Source organism: Eubalaena glacialis, chromosome 19 (assembly GCF_028564815.1).
Source record: "Eubalaena glacialis isolate mEubGla1 chromosome 19, mEubGla1.1.hap2.+ XY, whole genome shotgun sequence".
Classification (NCBI taxonomy): Eukaryota; Metazoa; Chordata; class Mammalia; order Artiodactyla; family Balaenidae; genus Eubalaena; species Eubalaena glacialis.
Window position 1 is genome coordinate 10,331,777 of NC_083734.1, and position 22,747 is coordinate 10,354,523.

The window sequence follows — 22,747 nt, forward strand, 5'->3', positions numbered from 1 at the left end:
GCGGGGGCGGGGGTTGGTGAATAGGGAAGTGGCCCAAGTCCCGGGATCGCTCCGCCGAATCCGCCCGCGCGTCGCCGCCGTCGCCACCGCCCCCCGTCCCGGCCCCCCCGGGTTCCCTCAGCCCAGCCTGGTCCAGCCCGGTTCCCGGGAGGATGAAGTTCGTGTATAAAGAGGAGCATCCGTTCGAGAAGCGCCGCTCTGAGGGCGAGAAGATCCGAAAGAAATACCCGGACCGGGTCCCGGTGAGGACAGTAGCCAGGGCCGAGGGCGCGGGACGCTGGCGCTGACGCCACAGCCCGGGCGTGAGTCCGGGACCCGCAGCGCGGGCATCAGGCTGCCGGCTGTGGCGGGGTTGGGAACGAGTCCGAAACTGCTGTCCCTGGGACCGGAGGTGAAAGGAGTGGGGTAGCGGTAGATCTGGGGGTGAGAGGATGTAGACGCGAGAGACAGACCTTGAGATTCATGTGGGAGGCTGTGGGGCGTTTGACAGTCTGAGCTTCACATGGGGTTTTTGAAATTGAAGCTGTCGGCCCAGACAAGTCATCCCCTTCTGATTAAAGTAACGGTTTGTTATGACGCCCTGTTTAGGGATCCTGGATGTTTAGGTGAATTTGAGTCAGTGGGGTCAGAATCCCTACTCAGGGCTGCGCCGCGTGTTCAGAGACAAAGAGAAATGAGTCTGGGGTAGGTGTGGGTGCTAGGAATGTTGTTGTTTGAGTTCTTGACAGGTGGAGCTGTCGGACTATATACGTAATGTCTCCTAATTTTCACCTTTTCTTTAACAGGTGATAGTAGAAAAGGCTCCCAAAGCTCGGATAGGAGACCTGGACAAAAAGAAATATCTGGTGCCTTCTGATCTTACAGGTGGGAACCTGACCCAATACACGGGTTTGCTTCCTGGGGGTGGGAGTGCAGTCTCTGTGGGAGAAGGCTCCACATAGAAGGTGTTCTTTTGAGGGCATTTGTGATCTCTGACTTTATCAGGCCTTGTATCTTTGGCAGTTGGTCAGTTTTACTTCTTGATCCGGAAGCGAATTCATCTCCGAGCTGAGGATGCCTTGTTTTTCTTTGTCAACAATGTCATTCCACCCACCAGTGCCACGATGGGTCAGCTATACCAGGTATGGTGCCTGGGAAGTAGTGGAGGCTTTGGAGGGGAGTTGGAAGCGCTTGAGAGGCAAAAAGTTTTAAGTCAGCAATTCTTGGACCAACTGGCTTGCTTAGCTCTCAATTTTATATTTGCTCTTAAAATTTCCACATAGTCCTGGGTTGGGGATTTGGACAGGGCCGTGGGAGTAGAAAGAAGAGAGAATAGTGAGCTGGAGCAACTGTTGTGATCCAGACTCTCCCCAGGCCCCTCCCTGTTCCAAGGCAGCAGAGAACAGTTTGAGGTCTTTTTGCCCAAGACTGTTGGCTAGAATAATACTGTTCAGCGTCCAGGGCCTGGAGCAAGTGAGAGGGAGAGTCAAAAAGAATGGTTTTGGAAGAATCTGTCCCGGTGGTGGGTGGTTCAAATAACTAAAGCCCAGTTGCCTGAACACTGTTACTTTCTGCTTTCACCCCAGGAACACCATGAAGAAGACTTCTTTCTATACATTGCCTACAGTGACGAGAGTGTCTATGGTCTGTGAAGCTGCTGTCCCTAAGGTGGGGGGTCCCATTCTACAAAGAGAGAGGTGGCCCCCCTTCCTTGACCTGCTCCTCCTTGAGGGTGAAACACCACCTCCCTTTTTCAGGACCTGCACTTCCTAATGTTTGAGACTCTCTTCCAGCTCCTTTAAACACAAGGGTTAATGGGGGAGATGGCCTCTAGTACCTACTCTTTCTCCATTCTTCCCCTTTACCACCTTTCCCATTCTGCTTTAGACTTCTTGACGGTCAATCTCTGTCACATCTGGTGATTGTTTTGGTTTCTGTTCCCTTTCTAACTGCCCAAGGGGCTCAGAACCCCAACAATCCCTTCTTTTCACTACCTTCTTTTTTGGGGGTAGATGGAAGGGACTGAAATTGTGGGGGGAAGGTAGGAGGCACATCAATAAAGAGAAAACCACCAAGCTGAACTGGATTTTTCTTTGTGTTGCTCCCCTCTCCCTTTTGTTCTCCCTCGTCAGTGGTGGGGAAAGAGGAGGTTGGAGGGATACTAGTATATTTTGGTTTGTTTTTATGTTGGGCTTTTCCTTGTGCATAAAAAGTGTGCTTTTGTTGTGATGGATGGAATACTGAGTATCATTTCATGAAAGTTCAGTTTTATATACGTGTGTATGGATTGGGTCCTGAGGTTATAAAAAAAAAAATTGTTTTTTTACTGTGGGTTCCTGTGAAAGTTTGAAAGCACCTGCTTTAGATAAACCATCCAAGTTTGTCATAACCTTTTGGGTTAAGGAGATTTTCGAGTGTGGGAGCTAGTAAAAGGACTCTGTCCTCAGATGCATGTCGCTTAGACAGACTTTGTGCCGGCGTGAGGGATCCAGTGGAGTGTAATCCAGGAGAGGGAGAACACTGGGAGGAGGGAGCCATTATCACCGGGAGAACTTCATCTCCCAGCAGCCTTCTCTCTGTCTGGCCGGAAGTGGGGCGGTCCCCCGGGGGTAGAAAGAAGCCGCAGAATGAGGCAGTATGGTGGCCGAAAGTTCTAATCCCTTCTTTCCCTTCATCCCCTTCTTTCTTAGCCCCGCCCAGCCTACATTTCCCAGGAGCCTGAGCGCACTCTTCCCTTCTCCCCTCTGCTCCCAATCTCCCCGCCACTCCCCGGGGGAGGAGAGCGGTTTAGTGCGCCTGCGCCAATCCGTGGCTTGCTGGGAACTGAAGTTCCGGAGGCTTATGTAGTGTCCTTTTTGCTGCCCCCGGACGGACTATAATTCCCTTGATGCATTGCGCGTTAGCGCCCGCGAAGGGAGGGGGGAGAGAGAAGGAGGGAGGGAGGAGAGAAGGAGGAGGAGGGAGCAGGCGGCCGGCGGCGCGGGGGGAGGGGGCCCGGTCCGGGAGTGCGGGAGGCAGTGGTAGAGGGAGGTGGCGGCAGCGGCTAGCGGACTCGAGTCACAACCGAGTCGAAGCAGACACCTCCGTGGAGCGAGGCAGTAGGAGCACCGAGCACCGGAGGCGGCACCGGTATCCCCGGCTCAGGGGAGGGGGGCGCCGGACCGGGAGGAGGGGAGGGGGCGATGCTGGAAGCCATGGCGGAGCCCAGTCCCGAAGGTGAGCTCTCGACCGGCACAGAGCGCTTAGCCGGCGGGGGGCGGGCGAGGAATCTATTGGCAAACTTGGAGGTCGAGCCCCGGAGCCCAGCGGGGGAGGGCGGGGAGGGGGTCGGGGGCCTGCCCCTGGAGGTGGGAGAGTGACGAGTTGAGAGACCTTGGAGAAAGAGGAGTGGGAGACTGGGTTGGGGGTAGTTGGAGATCAGGCGCTGTGTGTGTGTAGGGCGGGTGGGGTGGGATGGGGGAGCGGGAGCTAGAAACCTAGAGCTTCGGGGGTTAGGGGCCGAAAGGGCCTCCGGCAGGTTGGGGCCCTAGAACTGGGAGGTTGGGGGAATCTGTGGGCCGGAGAGTTGTTGGGGAGGAAGGATGTAGAAAAGGATTGAGTGAGGAGCTCGGTAGTTCGCCGAGGTGGGGGAGTTTGTGGCGGTGGTGCCGGAGCTCCCGGTAGTTGCCGCCGGAGCTAGCCCGGTGATTGTTGGAGGGGTGGGCAGATAGTTGTGGGGAAAAGAGAGGGTCTGGGTATTGTCTGCGATAGAGAGACCTATGCGGGGGGGTAGTTGTGGGGAGAGGGAGCCGGGAAGCGACGAGAGCTGGCTAGTTTTGGGGGCGGTGGGGCGGGGTGGGGGTTTAAGGCCGGCGAGTTGGGGAGGGGGGGGTTGGTCGGTCGGCGAGGGTTAGAGCCTGGGAGTTGCGGAGGGTGAGGGGGCAGCGGCGGCAGCAGCGGGGGTTGCTGGGGAGGAAGAGAGTAGCTGCTTGGGGGGGCTCGAGTTTAGGGGTCCGTAGCCTAGTGACTTGCTGGCGAGTCCGGGGGCAGGGGGGGGCGGCGGCCGGAGAGAGCTCGGAACTGGGCCCGGGGGCCCGGCGGGGAGCCCGAGAAGCTCGAGACGGGGAGGGGCCAAAGCCCCGGATGGGGGCGGGGGGACGGCGAAATTGTGGGGAGCGCGGTAAGGGGGGGGCAGGTGGGGCCGCGTCCGGGTGAGAGCTCTCAGGTCTGTCCCGGCCGCGAAGTGGCGTTGGATGTGTGAGCCCGTGTGTGTTTGGTGGGGGTGAGGGGCGCGCCGGGCCTCGTGCTCGAGTAGAAGGGGCCGGAGGGCGGGGAGCGGTTCGGCGTGGTCATCCTAGACCCTGGGGGCCGGCGGGCGGCGTGTGCGGTCGCGGAGGGCCCGGGGCGGTAGAGCGCGGCGGGGTGGGAACTCCGGGCACTGGGCGCGTGTGAAGGACAGGGGCAGGCGGCAGCCCGGGCTCGGTCCGGGGAGCGGTATGGCGGGTGGGGCGCCGAGAGAGCCGAGGAACCCGGAGTCTAGAGAAACCGTGAGTTGGGGGGGGGGGGCGGAGCGCCAAGCCTCCGGTGGGGGGAAGGGGAGCGCTATAGCGAGGCCTGAGAGGGCGCCGCGCCCAGGCTCCGCCCCTCGCGGGGCGGAAGGGGGAGCAGGGGCGGGTCCAGCACCGCTGGGGGCCTGCTCGCCTGGCTGAGGGACCTGGGAGAGGAGGGGGTTCACTTGGGACCTCGGAGGTTGAGAGGTGGGGTTTTACACCGACTCTTTCCTAGTGCCTTGACTCAGCTTTTATTGCTTTCACAGATCCACCTCCGACCCTTAAGCCAGAGACTCAGGTGAGGTTTCCCATTCTTTTGCAGCCCAGTATTACTGCAGGATCCCCTGCTCCTTCTTTCTCTCTCTCCCGCTTTTTCCAGATTTCTCACTCCAGGGACTATGCTTTTGGGAATGTCCCTTGTAAACTCTGTGCTACATATTTTTTTCCTTTCAGCCACCAGAGAAACGACGGAGAACAATTGAGGATTTCAACAAATTCTGCAGTTTTGTTTTGGCCTATGCTGGTTACATCCCCCCTAGCAAGGAGGTAGGGACAGGAGGACAACTGACTGGAGGGTGGTGTCCTAGGGCTGTAGAGGGGCTCTTGAGCTTATGAGACTGTATTACTTTGTAGGCAAAGCCTGGAAATTATATGTAAGACTAGGGAAATGGAAATTTTGGTGGGAAAACTAGGATCTGGAGTGGGGGTGGGATTAATAGATAGGTGGTTTGAGTGCAGTGAATGGTTTTGGGGTGCTCTAAATGGAAGGTGCTTTTGGATAAAAACTTTAGGAAGCTGAAAATGGTAACAAATGAGGCTGTTCAGAAAGAGCAAGAGGAATGTGGCTCTGGTCTGGGGGATGCTGTGTTGTGAAGGCAGTGGGCATTGGGGAGATGGCTAGAATTTGAGGTCAGGGGTAACATGGAAGTGTTCAAGAGGAGATGCTGATGGGAATTGGGGTGGGGATAAGTTTTCTGAATACAGTAAGATTTGGTGGTTTTGGCCGGATATTTTGGTCTTTTAAGTTGGGTTTGTATAGGGGCTGAGATGACACTGGGTCCCTTGCTGATCCTGGTCTCTTCTCCCCTTTAAGGAAAATGACTGGCCAGCCTCCGGCTCTAGCTCTCCATTGCGAGGTGAGAGTGCAGCAGACAGCGATGGCTGGGACTCAGCCCCCTCAGATCTCAGAACCATCCAGACCTTTGTTAAGAAAGCAAAGTCATCCAAGAGAAGGGCAGCTCAAGCAGGTCCCACCCAGCCAGGACCCCCGAGGTCCACTTTCCCTCGTCTGCAGGCCCCTGACAGTGCCACCCTGCTTGAGAAGATGAAACTCAAGGACTCTCTCTTTGATCTAGATGGGCCCAAAATGGCATCTCCACTGTCCCCCACATCCCTGACACATGCCTCCCGGCCCCCTGCTGCTCTCACCCCAGTGCCCCTTTCCCAGGGGGACCTCTCCCAGCCTCCTCGAAAGAAGGACCGAAAGAACCGAAAGTTGGGGCCAGGAGGGGGGACAGGCTTTGGGGTGCTTCGGAGGCCTAGGCCAGCCCCTGGGGATGGGGAAAAGAGGTCTCGAATCAAGAAGAGCAAGAAGCGGAAGTTGAAAAAGGCAGAGCGGGGGGATAGACTCCCACCTCCTGGGCCTCCCCGGGCACCCCCCAGCGATACAGACTCTGAAGAGGAGGAGGAAGAAGAGGAAGAAGAGGAGGAGGAAGAGATGGCAGCAGTGGTAGGAGGGGAAGCCCCAGCCCCTGTGCTGCCAACACCTCCTGAGGCTCCTAGGCCCCCTGCCACAGTGCACCCTGAAGGAGTCCCTCCCACTGACAGTGAAAGCAAGGACGTGGGCAGCACTGAAACAAGCCAAGATGGAGATGCCAGCTCCAGTGAAGGCGAGATGCGGGTCATGGATGAGGACATCATGGTAGAATCAGGTGAGAAGTTTGGGGCTGCCCAGGGGTAGCTGGGTTGATGGGTTTGGGGGTACTGTGGATCCAAGAGCTCCAGCAGAACACCAAACAAACCTTCTTTTCCCCAGGTGATGACTCATGGGATCTGATCACGTGTTACTGCCGAAAGCCCTTTGCAGGCCGGCCCATGATTGAGTGCAGCCTGTGTGGGACGTGGATCCACCTCTCCTGTGCTAAGATTAAGAAGACCAATGTCCCTGATTTCTTTTACTGCCAGAAATGCAAGGAACTGCGGCCAGAGGCCCGGCGGTTAGGGGGGCCTCCGAAATCTGGAGAGCCCTGACATATGCCATCTCTAGGCTGGAACTTCGAATGGCAACATGACTTGGGAACTGAGCCTCAGGGTCATCAGCCTGTCCCCCGGAGCTGGGATGTTGTCCCACTTCAAGGCAGAAATTCCCAAGGGAGACTGGTTTGGAAATGAGTGATGTTCCTACCCTACCCTTCCTTCCCATCTTGTGGACTTGAACTCGGACCTATTGCAGTTGGGGGTGGGAAGCTGTCTGGGTCCCTAGACACTTAAGCTCTGTCCCTTGGACCTGCCACCGCTCACTTTCTGGGCCAGGGTTGGAATTGGGATGGAGTGGGACAGTTGTCTATAAAACTCTAGTGTAAATATAGCACTCCCCTCCCTCTTCTTTTATCTCACTCCCCATTTATTCTACACCGGTTGTATTTTTAATTTTGGACTTCTCCTTTTGAGTATGGCAGCTCAGAGGTGGAGTACCAACCAGGCCTTGGCCGAGGGAGGAAGGAAAACAGAAAGGTGACGATTCTCTCACCTCTTTTGTTTTTAATAATATTGGCCAGCTATTTGTACAGACAGCCTTCGTGTTGTAAATAAAGCAGAGTGGGCTCTTTTGTGTTTATAGCCCTCACTGACTGTCCTGCTTGGGAGGGAGGCTTTGGAAAAGCTGGCTGGAGGAGGGGCTGAAACTCACCTCTCTTAAAAGTCCAAGCTGAAAATGGCCTGGCTCTGCGCCTTTCCCACCAACCCTAGGACCTCGATTGGCTTTGCCCCACCTCACCCCCACCCCAGTCAAGGACCCCCCACAATTCCCACCCTCACCTCCCACATGCACGCTCCAGCGGATCAGAGTTGCTTGGAGCTCGCTCTCTGAGGGGGTAAAGCGGGGTGGGAGTCGGTTGCTTGCCCGCTGAGGGCAGAGGCCAGCAGAGCCAGGGTAGTCGGAGGACGCGGGTGGGGACACACTTGGGGGCGGAGCCGTAGAGGATTGGGAGACCGTTGCTGAAAGTGGCAATAATGTGACGAGGGCGCTAGGCGGAGCTGAGAGTCACGTGACCAGTGAGGGTCACGTGGTGGGGCGTTACGGGGAGAGCGGGGGTGGGCTAGATCTGGTCACGTGACATGGGGAGAGATGGGCGGGGCGCTGGAGAGCGCTCGCGACGTCTGCGGTGGCGGTGGCGGTGGCGGCGGAGCCCGCGGCTTTGGGTTGCACCCCACGGCGCGTCCCCAGCCCCCCCGCCGTCACCCCGCTGAGCCTTGTCTTTTTCGCTTTTGCACCTTTCTTGCGCTGGGTCGGCCGCGTTGCTTGCGCGTCGGTTCGCGGGAGTGCGCAGGCGCGGCGGGGGCGTTCAGCCCCGTTGGGTGGGCGGCGGAGCCCGGGAGCGCGCGGGCGAGACCATGGCGGGCAGCGGCGCTGGGGGCGGTGGTGCCGGGGAGACGAAGGTGATTTACCACCTGGATGAAGAAGAGACTCCCTACCTGGTGAAGATCCCCGTCCCCGCCGAGCGCATCACCCTCGGCGATTTCAAGAGCGTCTTGCAGCGGCCCGCGGGCGCTAAGTACTTTTTCAAGTCTATGGATCAGGATTTCGGGTGAGCGCGAGGCCTAGACTAGGAACGACGGGGGCTGTGCTTTTGTGGATTGGGTAATATTGAGGGGCACTGGTCTACTTTGGGACATGCTGGGATCTTCTGGGCTATAGTGGAGCACATCTTTACTATACTCGTGTAGATTGGCTGTCCCAGGACGGACAAGGTTATGCTTAGACAGATTGAGGCGCGCGGAACTGTAGGAGGACAGACTGGGCTATACTAAACCAGATTAGAGAAGATTAGGCTATACTGGAATAGAGTGGGGCACACTGGTTTATTTTTGGGTGTTCTGGTCTGTGCTGAGGTAGATCGATCTCTCCGCTGGTAACTACATTGTGAGTAGTCTTGTAGCACACAGGCTATGTAGGGATATTGTGGACTCTTCTGATGTAGATTGGGCTATACTGGTCAGGCTTGGGATGTTCTGTCCTATACTAAGGCAGACAGGATAGTTTGGGGACAGTCTAGTCCGTACTAATGCAGAGTGTTCTGTTGGGATGCCATTCTGGTTTCCAGCGGGTTCTATTGATTGATCTTAGTTTCTTTGGGGGCCTAGTTTTTATTGGGACATTCAATACAAGGGCAGACGGGGCTGATGGGGTCTGTACCAATACAGCTGGTACAGTCAGCTGTATTGGGATATTCTAGTCTATATTGGTGTAGACAGCTGCACGTGGTAGAATAGATTGGGCTACCCTGGGGTAATTTGGGACAGTCTGGGCTAGACTGGGACTTTAAATAATGCAGAGTAGGCCCTTTTGTGTTTATAGTCTTTGGGACTGTGCTCTCTTGGTCCTCAGTCTCAGCTCTTGAAGGGAGGCTGGATCAGGCTGGGATAGCCTGGGTTATAGGAAAGCTGAACAGACTGGGTTCTACCTAGAAAGACTGTTGGACGTTGGGAAGGTGGTACTGTCTTGGGAGTTACCTTGGATTTCAATGTTCTATTTGTCAGCACTATAATCTGGGGCAATTTATTTAACTTTTGTGCCTTGATTTCGTCTGTGAAATGGAGTTAACCAGAGTAAAATGCTTAGTACAGGTGCATGGTACATTCTTGGTGTGTGGTCATTGCCCTTATTAGCATTGAGTCTAATTCTTAAACTAGGTTATGATGATACAGGATAGAGTCACTTGGCAGGCTGGATTATGCTGAGACTGGATTATGTTGTGAAGAATACAACGTTATGCTGAGACAGACTGGCAGTGACTGGGCTGTGTTGTCACATTGATGATAGGTGGGATTGAGTTGACATATATCCAGGCTCTTAGAACCGTATTAGGCTAAAGAGTTAATCTGACTAGCTATCCCAGTTTGGGGGTGAGTGTGTGTGAGAGTCTGTTCAGGGCAGCGTGTGTCATAGTTTATACGTTTATTAGTTTAGCCAACAGGTATTTGTTAATGCTTACGAAGTGTCAGGTACTTTGGTCTGTGGCCGGGGACATGGTGTTGAACAAAAGAAGCATTAATGATTTCACTTGGTGATTGAAAAGAAGGTCCGTTGAAGGAACCCATGGGAGAGGTGACCCCCAGGGCTGGGGTTTAAGGTCTGTCAGGAGGAGCAGATTGCTTAGTGCAGAGTTTGTGCCAGGTGAGGCACAGGAGAATGGGGATCTGGGTTTCACCTCTGCTTGGGAGCTCAGTCTAGTGAGGAGGTACTATTCTTTGGTCTAATGGGTATTTTTATCTAGGGGAAGACAGCACATTTTGACATCTTTCTGGAAGTGAGTTAGAGAAAACTAAGGAAAGTATAAAAGTAGAGATGTAGATGAGGACCAAAGCCTTTGGGGGAAGTCATGTGAGGAATAGGGTGAAAGTTGGAGGGAGGCTGCCTGCAAGTCTCCTAAGGTTAGATATTTGGGGCAGCTGGGGCAACCTGAGGGGAAGCCTTTGAAATTGGACTGAGAGGTTTGAATCAGACTCTAGGAAATCTCTGGAACAGCGCTGAGCCCCTGAGGATGAGCTGGGGAGAGAAGGAGAAATAAGGAAAGGGAATTGAGTTTGGCGATTTCTTAGGTGTAAGTGTTTCAGCGTCAGAGAAGGGGACTTGGACAAGGTGGGAGAAAAGCAACATCCTTGAGCTGGATGAAGATTGGGAGAAACTTCGAATGCGGGTGGGAATGGGGGAAGCCAGTCCAGTCTCACTGAACTTTATCTTGTCTCTCGGCAGGGTGGTGAAGGAAGAGATTTCAGATGACAATGCTCGCCTTCCCTGCTTCAACGGAAGGGTGGTATCCTGGGTAAGAGGCCCTGCCAGAGAGTCCCTCTGGCATTGCCAAGCTCCTCCAAGCCTCAGCCTGTGCCCGCCCCCTCTCAGTTGCTGGAAGCTCTGGCTCTTTGCCTCCTTACCTGTTTGTTTCTTTGTTTGTTTTTGGCCATGCCCTGTGCGGCCCTCGGGGATCTTAGTTCCCCGACGGGGATTGAACCTGGGCCTGCCTGTGAAAGCGCCAAGTCCTAACTGCTGTACTGCCAGGGAACTCCCATCCTCCTTACCTGTTTGGAGAGCCAGCCAGCTGGAGCTCCTCAGCCTTCTCCTGGAGCCTCTAACGCTTGCTGCTGCCTTTTTTGTGCTTTTCTCCAGGCTCTCTCAGGCGCTGTCCCCTTTTCTATTCTTTCCTCTTACTCTCATCTCGTATGCCTCACTTCCCCATTGAGCCGTTTTCTTTTGTTGTTGTTCTTTTTAAACCACTTGCATCCTTCTAGTTAGTGTCATCAGATAACCCCCAACCTGAGATGGCCCCCCCAGCCCACGAGCCTCGGACAGACCCGGCGCCTCCACCGCCACCTGTACCCCCTCTGCCACCGGAGAGGACCAGTGGCATTGGAGACTCCAGGCCTCCATCCTTCCAGTGAGTCCTTGGGATTCTTGAGTCCAGGGGAGGGAGTTGAGGAGGGAATCCAAGCCCCTTGGGAGGGGAAGCCGAGGATTAGGAGCCTTGTCCCACTGACGCAGTTGGGAAACCCTCTCTGCCCATCTAGCCCTAACGTGTCCAGCAGCCGGGAAAATCTGGAGCCCGAGACAGAAACAGAGTCAGTGGTGTCTCTGAGGCGGGAGCGACCTCGCAGGCGAGACAGCAGTGAGCGCGGCGGTGAGGGGGGCCAGGCCTGGAGGCCGGCTAGACCGGGAGCTGGGGAGGGGTTGGCTCCGACCCAAAGCCCTGACGAGGCTGAGGAGCCCGAGGCCTGGTTCCTGAGGTTCCTGTTCCCCCTCAGCGGGGGGCCACCGGCCCAGTGGCCCCTCGAGGCTGGAGCGCCACCTGGCAGGGTACGAGAGCTCCTCCACCCTCATGACCAGCGAGCTGGAGAGCACCAGCCTGGGGGACTCGGACGAGGAGGACACCATGAGCAGGTGGGGCTCCGTAGGCCTCCCCGGGGCGCCCCCCCGCCCCCGCCGCCACCCCGTCCTCTCCTTTGGCCCCGCGACCACCGCCCGGCCAGCTCCCCGCCCGACCTCCCGGCAGGTTCAGCAGCTCCACGGAGCAGAGCAGCGCCTCCCGCCTCCTCAAGCGCCACCGGCGGCGGAGGAAGCAGCGGCCACCCCGCCTGGAGAGGGTGAGGGGCTTCTTGTGGGGCAGCTGGACCTCAGGGGAGTTGGGGGCGCGGGCCTTGGTTTCGGGGGTACAAGGCCCAGACAGGGAAAATCCTGGGGCTTGTCCCGGTTTGTTGGAGGCAGTCCGGCTCCTTCCCCTTTACCCACCACAGGCCTCATCCTTCAGCAGCGTCACCGATTCCACTATGTCTCTCAACATCATCACAGTCACGCTCAACATGGGTATGGAGGGCGCCCAGGCCCTGGGGGCTGGGAGGACCTGGTCTCCAGGGTCCCTGGGAGGCATGAGGCTGGCCCTTCCCCTCGTCACCTGGCCTCCCTCCACAGAGAAGTACAACTTTCTGGGCATCTCCATCGTGGGTCAGAGCAACGAGCGGGGAGATGGAGGCATCTACATCGGCTCCATCATGAAGGGTGGGGCTGTGGCGGCCGATGGGCGCATTGAGCCCGGGGACATGCTTTTGCAGGTGAGCTGGGGCGGGGCCACCCGCTGACCCAGGCTGGGGCCCTCAGCCCCTCTCCCCCACCTTTGACCCACCACCCCTCCTGCCAGGTGAACGACATGAACTTTGAGAACATGAGCAACGATGATGCGGTGCGGGTGCTGAGGGATATCGTGCACAAGCCGGGGTGAGCCTCTGAGCTGGTCTCAGGTCCTTGTTTCTCTTCCTTTGCCTTTTCATCTTTCGTTTTATTATTTTAAAAAGTGGTGAAACATAATGCTCATCAGAAAGTACGTAATATGGGACTTCCCTGGCGGTCCACTGGTTGGGACTCCGCGCTTCCACTGCAGGGGGCGAGGGTTCGGTCCTTGGTCAGGGAACTAAGATCCCGCATGCCGCACCGCGCTGCCAAAAAACAATACGTAAAGCAAGAACGCGTAATGAGTGAGTCTGGAGTGTGTGGGTGTTTGTGTCCCCACCACCTAGATCATGACCTAGAAGATTTCTTACCCGGGGAGAGCCCCTCACAGTGTCCCTTCCCACTCCCTCCCTCCTCACTCCCCCAGAAGTAACCACTCTTCTGATGCTTTGGTCATCACGATGGTTTGCTTGGTCGTTGTTTCACCGGCCATACACGTGTTTTTGAACAACACAGTTTAGTTTTGCCTGTTTTCGGACTTGATCTGAATGGGACCATGCAGCGTATACTCACTTGAATTACTCAGCAGTGTGTTTTTAAGAGTTACCGTGTTGGTGAGTCACCCGCATTGTGGAGTCTTCCACCATCACCTTCTCTGGCCCAGCCATGTCTGTGCTCCTTTTTCTTTTCCCTTTTTTGTCCCTCACCCATTCTCATTCCAGGCTTCCCCACTCCTCAGGCCTCTCCCCTCACCCCAGCTTGACTGGCCTCCTCTTCCTCACAGCCCCATCGTGCTGACTGTAGCCAAGTGCTGGGATCCCTCTCCCCAGGCCTATTTCACTCTCCCCCGAAGTGAGTGATGCTCAGGGGCCTGTAGCTGGGAAGGCAGAGTGGGTGTGGATATCCTTGGCCTCCAGGCTACAGGGAGTGGGTGGGTGAGGGTCAAAGTGGGGCTGGGACAGGAGTCTGATTCGGGGAGGGACAGGGCTGGCTGGCTCTCTGGGACTGCAAGTGACCATCTTGCTGGCCTTCGCTCTCCCAGATGAGCCCATCCAGCCGATTGACCCTGCTGCCTGGGTCTCACACTCTGCTGCGCTGACTGGCACCTTCCCAGCCTATCCAGGCTCCTCGTCCATGAGCACCATCACATCTGGGTCCTCTCTTCCTGATGGTGAGCCCCCAGGCCCACCTCATCCAGCCTCCCTGGAAGACCACCCAGTGTGGTGTGAATCCACCGCTCCTTGGCCCTACCTGTCATTCCCTGTTTCTCCTTTGTCAGGCTGTGAGGGCCGGGGCCTCTCCATCCATACAGACATGGCATCTGTGACCAAGGCCATGGCAGCTCCAGAGTCTGGACTGGAAGTTCGGGACCGCATGTGGCTCAAGATCACCATCCCTAACGCCTTTCTGGGTACGGCTGGGCTCTGGGCAGGTGGTGTGGGGAGGAGGAGGAGGCCAAAGCTGGGAATGGTCCAGGCAGGGGTGAGGCAGGAGCTGGGGAGAAGAACCTGAGGCCTTTCTTTGCCCTGGGCGATCCAGGCTCGGACGTGGTTGACTGGCTCTACCATCACGTGGAGGGCTTTCCTGAGCGGCGGGAGGCCCGAAAGTATGCCAGCGGGCTGCTCAAGGCAGGCCTTATCCGGCACACTGTGAACAAGATCACCTTCTCTGAGCAGTGCTATTATGTCTTTGGAGACCTCAGTGGCGGCTGTGAGAGTTGTGAGTGCCCCTGTCCCAGCCCAGGGAGAGCGGATCTGGCTGCCTCGTCCTGCCTCTCCAACCCCAGGCCTAGCCCAGAAACCAGCCAGGGCCACCGTGGACGCTCAGCAGCGTGCGTCCTGCACTGGGCCCTGCGCTGGCTGATGACGCGCGTGGGGGCTGACGTCTCCCGGTGTTCTGCCGGACGAGCTGTGCGCCACGTGCACGGTTGTGTCTGCTGGTGGGGAGGGCAGCTTTTTCTGAGTCACATAGAAGCGCGTGGGACTTGTGGCCCTGGCCGAGTTCCTGCCCTGATGGCTGTGGCCGGTGGGACATTTCCTGTCAGAGGCCTTCGTTTTAACCCCCATCGTGGATGGTTGTGGGGAAACGGTTCCCAGTTGCTCTTCATTCGATGTCTTGGGGTGCTGGCTTCTTAAAGCAGTGATCCTTGGTCTGTTCTCTTGCCTTCCAGACCTAGTCAACCTGTCTCTGAATGACAACGATGGCTCCAGTGGCGCTTCGGACCAGGACACCTTGGCTCCTTTGCCCGGGGCCACTCCCTGGCCCCTGCTGCCCACCTTCTCCTACCAGTATCCAGCCCCGCATCCATACAGTCCCCAGCCCCCACCCTACCACGAGCTCTCGTCCTACACCTACGGCGGAGGCAGTGCCAGCAGCCAGCACAGTGAGGGTAAGTCACCGCCAGATCCCCATACAGCCGGGGCCTGGACGTGGGCACCAAGGTGAAGCCAGGGAGCAGAGGCTGGAGCGGGGACTGGGGAGGCCAAGGGACCCTGGGCTGGGGCTCAGTTGCTCCCATCCCCTCTCCCCCCACAGGGAGCCGGAGCAGTGGGTCGACACGAAGCGATGGGGGGGCGGGGTGCACAGGGAGGCCTGAGGAGCGGGCCCCTGAGTCCAAGTCTGGCAGCGGCAGTGAGTCTGAGCCTTCCAGCCGGGGCGGCAGCCTTCGGCGGGGCGGGGAACCTGGTGGGACTGGTGATGGGGGCCCTCCCCCATCCAGGGGCTCATCAGGAGGTGCTCCCAATCTCCGAGCCCACCCAGGGCTCCATCCCTATGGCCCACCTCCTGGCATGGCCCTCCCGTATAACCCCATGATGGTGGTCATGATGCCCCCTCCCCCGCCCCCTGTCCCTCCAGCAGTGCAGCCTCCAGGGGCCCCTCCAGTCAGAGACCTGGGCTCCGTGCCCCCAGAGCTGACAGCCAGCCGCCAAAGCTTCCACATGGCCATGGGCAACCCCAGTGAGTTCTTTGTGGATGTTATGTAGAGCCCGTGGTGGGGCCATGTTGGATCTCCACCCTCGGCCTGTCAGTGCGTGGTGCTCCTGTCCTGTGATTGGGTGTCTTGTCAGTCACGTGCTCATTACTCCTCTGGTGCCTCGACTCAGCCTGTCCTGTGGGCTGCTGCCTGCTGTGAGGTTGTTGCCACTGTGACTCTTTCCAGCAGTGCCTGGTTCCTGCCCCTTCCCTCAGGGGTCAACAAGGGACCTTTGGTTATTTTTAGCTTTATTGTTCTTTATAAGCCTTTTGGGGGGTTAAAATAGACTTTTTTACATTTTTGGGACTATTTTTTTACTAGACATTTTCTCTTTTGTATGAAGAATCCCTGTCTCCTGGGCCCCTTTTTCTAACCCCAAAATGTGACCTCCTACTCCATTTGCCCAGTCGGCTCTGTCCTGCGCAGGGTGGGAGGGTGGTCAGTCGGTGGTACCCTGGGAGGTGGAAGGGGGTTGGTTCCCCTAGACAGCAGTCCAAGAAAGCTGGGGTATTTGGTATTTGGGGGCTGTGTAGCTGCTTTTGTTACTCTATTTATTTTAGTCACTTGTATAAAACACCAAATAAAGCGATAAGGGCAAACTCCCCGTGCCTCTGGCTCCTTTCTTTGGGAGGGAGGCAGGCAGCAAGGGAAAGGACAGAGGTACGGCAGCAGAGCATGACTTGTTAGAGACTTTATTTGTGAGGCGGTAAGCGCTCCCTCTGAGAGTAGGCACCGTCCTGGGCCAAGGCCCCCTTCAAGGCAGAACCAGGATCAGCACAGAAGGGGCCTGGGCTTTGGATTGGGAGAAGGCACATTCTGGGCCAGGCCCTAGCTGGGAGTATTCAGAAGCCAAGGGGGTTGCTGGTGACCACGCCACCCCGCTCCACCAAGGCCTTGGAGATGCTTTTGAAGTTGCGGAAGAGCTCCTGCTGCTGGGGGTCAGACTGCAGAGCAGCCACATTCTCCCGGATCCGGGCTGCAGCCTGGGGAGGGGAAGGAGGGGTGAGGTCTGTGCCCCGAGGGCCCCCCCGCCGCCCCCCGTACTTGGTAGCCCTGGATCTCACCTCAGTACACCAGCTGTCACAGAGCATTTTCTCATGCTGGGCTGTGGGGTGGCCCTCACTCAGGGCCCTTGAGGCCCTGGGGGGAAGCAGGAGGAAACCAATCTGGGCTGTGAGCCTGGCCCAGGACCCCCAGTGCCCCCACTTCAGCTCAGGCCTCCCCCACTGCCTCCTCACCTGGACAGAACCACCACCATGGCATAGAGGTCAATGGCACTGTCTGCCAGACGCTGCAGCAGAAACTGTTCGTCTGTCAGGTAGATGGGATGCGGTTGGGGGGCGGTTAGTCGGAGGGAAAGGAAAAGGAGGGGGGGGCGGGAATGGGGTAGAGCTCACTCACTGACAATCTCCTTCTTGTGTTTTATCAGCTTGGTCTCCACCACTGCAGCAAACTGCTCCAGAGCCTGCACTGCCTGAAGAGATGGGGAAGGTGCCCGGGGCTCAAGTGGGGCCCAGCCCCGTCAGCCTTCGACGCAGACTGTCCCCCCACCTTGACCACTTACTCACCAGCTCACCGCTCCGACTCAGTTCCTGGTGGATGGTGCCGCTGAGACTCAGGCCACTGCCCAGCCCTGCCCGCCTTACAGTAAGGGGAAGGGTGACTGGTTAGTTGCCATACCCTGCCCTACCCCACCCCGCCCTGCCCTGGCCCCTAAGCTTACCGCCTCAGCTGTTTGCTTGCCTCTCCCAGCAGGAGGCCCGCATTCCCAAAAGGATTCTTTAGAGCATTGCCAAGCCCTGAGAGTTCCTTTCCTTTGTCCTGTGGGGGGGAGGAGGGTCCAATAGTCAGGACTTGCTGTCCTGCCCAGCTCCTCCCCCCAATTCTCCTCCCTCTTACCATACAGCCCTGCAGAGCCACAAACAGCCGGAGAATGTCATTCGTCCCTTCAAAGATCCGGAAGATGCGAAGATCTCGGAGCACACGCTCTACCCCAGGCTCCTACCACAGGGGAAGACAGATAATACGCCCCTGCTGGACGTGCCGCCTCCTCCTCCTGGCCCACTGCAGCCGGCCTGGGCAGAGAAGTGTTCTGTACCTTCATGAAGCCCATGCCCCCCATGATTTGGATGCACTCATCTGTCACCTTCCAGGCTGCCTCCTAGGGACAAAGAAGACACCCAAGATTGGGTTTGGAGCCAAGCTCCCAAACCGGGCTCTCCCTCCCCACAGACCTGGGACCTCACCGAGCCAAAGATCTTGCTGATGGCAGCCTCTATCTGGAAGTCTGTGGATCCCTGGTCCATGTTGGCACTCACCATGTACGCCATGGACTGAGGTTGGGACACGGGAAGGGAAATGGTAAAGGGCTGCATCAGACTCGACCTGATCACCCACATCTACAAGACTGGGTCTACCCTGGCGCCCTCTGGCCCTTGCCTTCACTTTCCAATGCCATGTGTCAGGCACGTCCAAATATTTGGTTCCCTGGTCAGTTCGTCAGGGGCTTGCAGGCATTTGACTTCTTGAAAGGGGTGAAGGAGGAGTAAGGGTGGGGTGGGGTAGACCAAATTTCAGGGACCTCTGGAAGCACTTCGGCAGAACAGCATGGCTCTCTCCATCCTGCAGAAGCTGAGCTGACTATGCCTCCCCGCATCCCCTAGGGCATTGGTGTAAAGCTGGAGACCCACTGCCCCAGGTGCTGCTGGGGGTTGTAGTCTGACCCAACTGGGGAGAAGGCCTCAGGGCTCTGGGGAGGGGGGTGGCCCTCACCTCAGTCACATATTGCAGCATAGCCATCCGGGCCAGCTTCTCCTGGATCATCCCAAAGTTGTGAATTTTTTCCCCAAACTGGGTACGATTAGCAGCATGATCCACCTGGAAGAGGGCACATGTGTCCCACTGTGGTTCTCTAGTCTCCTCTTTCTGGGAGAGGGGCTGGGCTGCGCTGGGATGGGTGGGCTTTGGCCACAGCCAAGAGTTCAGTCCAGGCTGGGTGGAGACCTAAGCTATCAAGTCTGGAGCTGTTGGCAGGGGAGGGGCCTCTGATGGAGGGAGGGCTTGCAAGAGACCAGGGACACATGAAAAGGCGGACAGTGTGACTTAGGCTTGGATTGGCTAGCTAGGGACTCAGGCAGGGTACTCACCGCCTTAGCAATGATGCCCTTCATGGTGCCTGCCATGGCCGCAGCCATGCCAAACCTTCCGTTGTTGAGAATGTGCATGGCGACCTTGAAGCCGCCCCCCACCTCACCCAGTACGTTCTCTGACGGCACCTGTACTCTGTCAAAGTGCACCTCTGCTGTGTTTGAGGCCTTGATGCCCATCTTCTTCTCAGGGGGCCCGCTGTGACAGACAGGGTGGAGAAGTTGCCACTGGGTGTGTGTGGGTGAGCCATTCATTCATTATGAGCCAGCCTGTAAGAGGCGCAGGCACCAGTCCCTGGCGTGCCCAGAGGGCTGAGGAGGCCGGGCTGTATCCTGCTGTCGTGTGATGGGCTCAGTGGTTGCTGAAGCCAAACTTTAGGTCAGTTGCATGCATACTAGGCCTAAAAGGAACATGCTGTCCAGATGCTCTGGCTTTTGCACCCATCCCCAGAGTGACCTGTGACAGCCATCTGCCCTGGAACTCAGTACTGCCCCCTCCCTGGCTCCACCTCTTTCTCCCAAGCCCACTCACTTGGTGACACCTCCAAAGCTCCTCTCCACCACAAAAGCTGTGATCTTCTCCTTCACGGCCCCCGTGGCTGTGTCTTTAACTGGTGTCTTGGCAAAGACCGTGAAGATATCCGCTAGGCCTCCATTACTGTGGAAAAATGAGAGGCAGTCAGGATGGAGCTGTGGGGCCTGGACATGGGCAGAGGTGGAGAGGAGGGAAAAATGGGAGAAGAGTGCCTGATCCAAATCTTGCTTCCATTGAGGGTATAGTATTTTCCACAGGGGCTAGGCACAGCTGAGGTTCGGATAGAGGCTGCATCTGATCCACTTGAGGGCTCAGTTAGACAGAAAGCAGCAATAGTCTCCCCTGTTGGAGAGAGAGCTCCTTTACACTGAGTTCTGATGGACATGAAAGGCCCTTTAGTGCCCCCCCACACACACACACAGGCATTCCCCCTTAACGCTTCTGGCGATATTCAGTGTCTTTGTATTTCCCCACTAGCACACTGATGTCTACCCAGAATCTCCCCCAGCCAGCACACCCAGCTGTGCGGTGATCTAAGTACCACGCAGCCTAATTTGTGCCAGGCCCAGGACACTCCCGATCTCTGGGTCTCCTAGGGCTGCCTCACCAGATGCCAGTTTGGGGAGGTATTTTTCTTTCTGGGCCTTTGTGCCGAAGAGCAGGATGCCTTTGAAACCGATGCTCTGATGGGCCCCCAGGACGATGGCCAGGCCGAGGTCATGCATGCCCACGATCTCCACCAAGCGGGCATACTGGAGGGGAAACAGGCATCTGGGGCTGTAACTGGCTACGTGGGGACCTGCCCTTAGCAGGAAAGTGTGGGCAGCAGGGCAGAGGCTGACCTGGGCATCCCTGCAGAGAGAGTGGGCAGAGCAAGTAGGGCCACGGCAGAGGAGGACACTGGCAGGTCTGTTCCAGGTCTCGGTGGGAGGTTGGTTCCCTACACTATCCTCAGGCAGTCCCCACCTTAGCGATTCATTAGGACTTGGGACCCTGGGTGAGGTCCATGGCCCTTGGGAACTGCAAGTAGTTTGGTGCTAAGAGTCAACATCCCACAGGCCCCCAGGGCAGCTCTTGGCAGAGACCTTAGCTCCAGGAGTGAGGAGTAGACTGGGACACTGGAGGTGACCGAGGGAGCTCCCTCACCTGGGTGTTGCAGAGACCCACACCACCCAGTTCACTGGGCACTTGCAGACCAAAGGCCCCCAGCTCCTTGAGACCCTGCATAGTGGTCTCCTCCACTTGCTCCAGCATGTCATTCTTGGCAGGATCGTTCACCTCCTGGGGAAGGCACAGGATCTCATATCCAGGCTCCTGTTAAGCTCCTTATCCTCTTTCCCACCCCATCAGGGACCAAGCTCTATTCCTCAGGCTGGCATTGCTCACCTCAAAGAATCGGGACACAGGCCCCACCAACTCTTTAAGAAACTGTGTCTGGTCCTCGTTGAGCACTGCAGGGGTTGGAGTGACAAGAGGGACGAGCAGGTCAGGCCAGGCGAGGCGGTCAGGGGAAGACGCCCCATCCCTATCCAGCTCCGCCTATCCGTTTCCTTACCAGAGGGGTACGGGAACACCTGATCAGTGGTGAGCTGGCCTTTGAACATCCCCACAGCAAAGGACTTAGATTCCTGCACAGGGAAAAGGGAGTTTCAGGGAGCAGTGTGGGGTGGGTCTGTCCCTAGATTAGCTCCTCCCGGGCTCGAGTCACATACCGGCTTGGCCCGTTTTTCCCTGGTCGAAGCCTCAGAAGAGAGAGAATCGGACTTCTCCACAGCCGCCTGGGGAAAGGGATGGTTAGTGAGGCCGGGGAAGGGGATTCCAAAGTACCAAGGAAAGCAAAGGGGAAGAGCTGGGTGCCAGGGGAGGGCGCATCCGCCACCTTTCCCCTAGTTTCATCTTCAGGGCACCCTGGTCTGCCCTTTCCCCTACTTTCGGCGCCAGGGCGATCGGCAGGTGACTGGGACCAAGAGGGAGACCCCTGCCGGCGGCGGGGAAGTGGGAGCCGAGGCGGCTTCCCGCTCTCACACCCTCGAAGGTGGCCGTCACTTACCTGGGCGGCCCCACTGGCATAGGGTCGCCAGGCGAGGCCGGGCCGGGACTGCCCAAGGAGCGCACTGGGCCGCGAGCTGTGGGGAGTAGGGGTTCAGTCCTGGCCCGGTGTCCGGGCCCACTGCCCCCTTACCCCCCGTCATACACACACCTCCCGCTCCCCAACCTCAGCAGCTGCCGCCCCATGCTCGGCGCCATCCTCGCCGCCTGCATCACCGAACCGCTTCGACCGCTGCTACCCTGAGCGTTGACTTAGCGCTCTCGCCGGGTTAGCCAAAGTCTGGTCCTCCAGCCTTGCCTCATCCTCCACAATGCACCGGGAGGCCGTGGGCGGGGCTTCCGGCCGCTGGGGCATGCTGGGGGCTGTAGTTCCGGAGCGCCACCGAACCCCTGCATTCTGGTTGACCTAGGGTCATTTCCCAACGTCCCTTGTCTCCCCCAAACTCCTTCATCTCGCCTGTCCGAACTGGAGTGTAGCCCCCAGAAGGGGTGATGAGATAGGCTGAGACGGAAGACTGAGGAACTTAGGCGGCTGCAGCCAGAGGGATGGAGGGTAGACTGAAGGGAGGACTTCCCAGGTGGAATTAGAAGGGAGAGGTGGGAGCGTAAGGTAGATGCCAGAGGCAGAGACATGGAAAGAGGACTCTGGGGGTCCCTCGTGAAATCCATCTCCACTAACACAAAACAGAGGGAAATAGTGTGGTGGGGTTAGAATGGGCATCATCAGAAAATCTACAAACAACAAATGCTGGAGAGGGTGTGGAGAAAAGGGAACCCTCTTGCACTGTTGGTGAGAATGTAAATTGATACAGCCACTATGGAGAACAGTATGGAGGTTCCTTAAAAAACTAAAAATAGAATTACCCTATGACCCAGCAATCCCACTACTGGGCATATACCCTAAGAAAACCATAATTGAAAAAGACACATGCACCCCCATGTTCATTGCAGCACTATTTACAATAGCCAGGTCATGGAAACAACCTAAATGCCCATCAACAGACAAATGGATAAAGAAGATGTGGTACATATATACAATGGAATATTACTCAGCCATAAAAAGGAACAAAATTGGGTCATTTGTAGAGACATGGATGGATCTAGAGACTGTTTTACAGAGTGAAGTAAGTCAGAAAGAGAAAAACAAATTTCGTATATTAACGCATGTATGTGGAATCTAGAAAAATGGTACAGATGAACCGTTTGCAAGGCAGAAATAGAGACACAGATGTAGAGAACAAATGTATGGACACCAAGGGGGGAAAGGGGTGGGGGGCGGGGGTGGTGGTGGTGGGATGAATTGGGAGATTGGGATTGACATGTATACACTGTTGTGTATAAAATAGATAACTAATGAGAACCTGCTGTATAAAAAATAAATTAATTTAATTTAATTTAAAAAATAATAGTGGGGTGGGTGACTCAAGGTGGGTGTGAATGGCTCAGGCATATTATCCTGAGATGTCGGAGTTGTCACTAACTCTGGAAACACTAAAATTTTCACAGTAGGAAGGACCCCGAGGTTTGCTGCCTCCCCCTTAGGACCTCTGAGACCTTCCTGAACATCTCTCTGCACCCTCTTGTTCTTTCCTGAGACCA

General features: G+C 56.8%; 4 protein-coding genes across 9 annotated transcripts; 3 read left to right on the forward strand and 1 right to left on the reverse strand.

The window, feature by feature from the left end:
* Window positions 1-18: 18 nt before the first annotated feature.
* GABARAP (GABA type A receptor-associated protein) lies at window positions 19-2,054 on the forward strand. The gene is made up of 4 exons (XM_061174955.1): window positions 19-242; window positions 786-864; window positions 1,003-1,121; window positions 1,566-2,054. The coding sequence occupies exons 1-4, from the start codon at window positions 153-155 to the stop codon at window positions 1,629-1,631; spliced, it is 354 nt and encodes a 117-aa protein (XP_061030938.1). The 5' UTR covers window positions 19-152; the 3' UTR covers window positions 1,632-2,054.
* A 920-nt stretch (window positions 2,055-2,974) lies between these two features.
* On the forward strand, window positions 2,975-7,328 carry PHF23 (PHD finger protein 23). Its single transcript, XM_061175167.1, has 5 exons — window positions 2,975-3,195; window positions 4,775-4,806; window positions 4,962-5,054; window positions 5,602-6,439; window positions 6,544-7,328. Exons 1-5 carry the CDS (start codon window positions 3,162-3,164, stop codon window positions 6,756-6,758), a joined length of 1,212 nt encoding a protein of 403 aa, XP_061031150.1. The 5' UTR covers window positions 2,975-3,161; the 3' UTR covers window positions 6,759-7,328.
* Window positions 7,329-7,862: 534 nt separating this feature from the next.
* Window positions 7,863-16,020, forward strand: DVL2 (dishevelled segment polarity protein 2). Of its 5 annotated transcripts, none has more exons than XM_061176789.1 (15): window positions 7,863-8,314; window positions 10,483-10,552; window positions 11,016-11,161; window positions 11,292-11,401; window positions 11,526-11,661; window positions 11,774-11,864; window positions 12,015-12,084; window positions 12,190-12,329; window positions 12,416-12,492; window positions 13,184-13,296; window positions 13,487-13,615; window positions 13,724-13,855; window positions 13,984-14,163; window positions 14,615-14,833; window positions 14,980-16,020. In XM_061176789.1, exons 1-15 carry the CDS (start codon window positions 8,121-8,123, stop codon window positions 15,426-15,428), a joined length of 2,256 nt encoding a protein of 751 aa, XP_061032772.1. In that variant the 5' UTR covers window positions 7,863-8,120; the 3' UTR covers window positions 15,429-16,020. The 5 variants fall into 5 exon arrangements, with proteins under 5 accessions (XP_061032772.1, XP_061032774.1, XP_061032773.1 ...); XM_061176791.1 differs by having other exon boundaries at window positions 13,229-13,296; XM_061176790.1 differs by having other exon boundaries at window positions 11,292-11,389.
* Window positions 16,021-16,094: 74 nt separating this feature from the next.
* Window positions 16,095-21,452, reverse strand: ACADVL (acyl-CoA dehydrogenase very long chain). Of its 2 annotated transcripts, none has more exons than XM_061176800.1 (20): window positions 21,315-21,452; window positions 21,150-21,225; window positions 20,812-20,877; window positions 20,655-20,727; window positions 20,486-20,550; window positions 20,246-20,380; window positions 19,707-19,851; window positions 19,312-19,441; window positions 19,097-19,222; window positions 18,565-18,763; window positions 18,191-18,295; window positions 17,665-17,751; window positions 17,517-17,579; window positions 17,318-17,419; window positions 17,142-17,239; window positions 16,987-17,059; window positions 16,820-16,892; window positions 16,657-16,729; window positions 16,483-16,558; window positions 16,095-16,401 (listed from the first exon to the last, which is right to left on the reverse strand). In XM_061176800.1, exons 1-20 carry the CDS (start codon window positions 21,359-21,361, stop codon window positions 16,261-16,263), a joined length of 1,953 nt encoding a protein of 650 aa, XP_061032783.1. In that variant the 5' UTR covers window positions 21,362-21,452; the 3' UTR covers window positions 16,095-16,260. The 2 variants fall into 2 exon arrangements, with proteins under 2 accessions (XP_061032783.1, XP_061032782.1); XM_061176799.1 differs by having other exon boundaries at window positions 21,300-21,452.
* Between the last annotated feature and the right edge of the window lie 1,295 nt (window positions 21,453-22,747).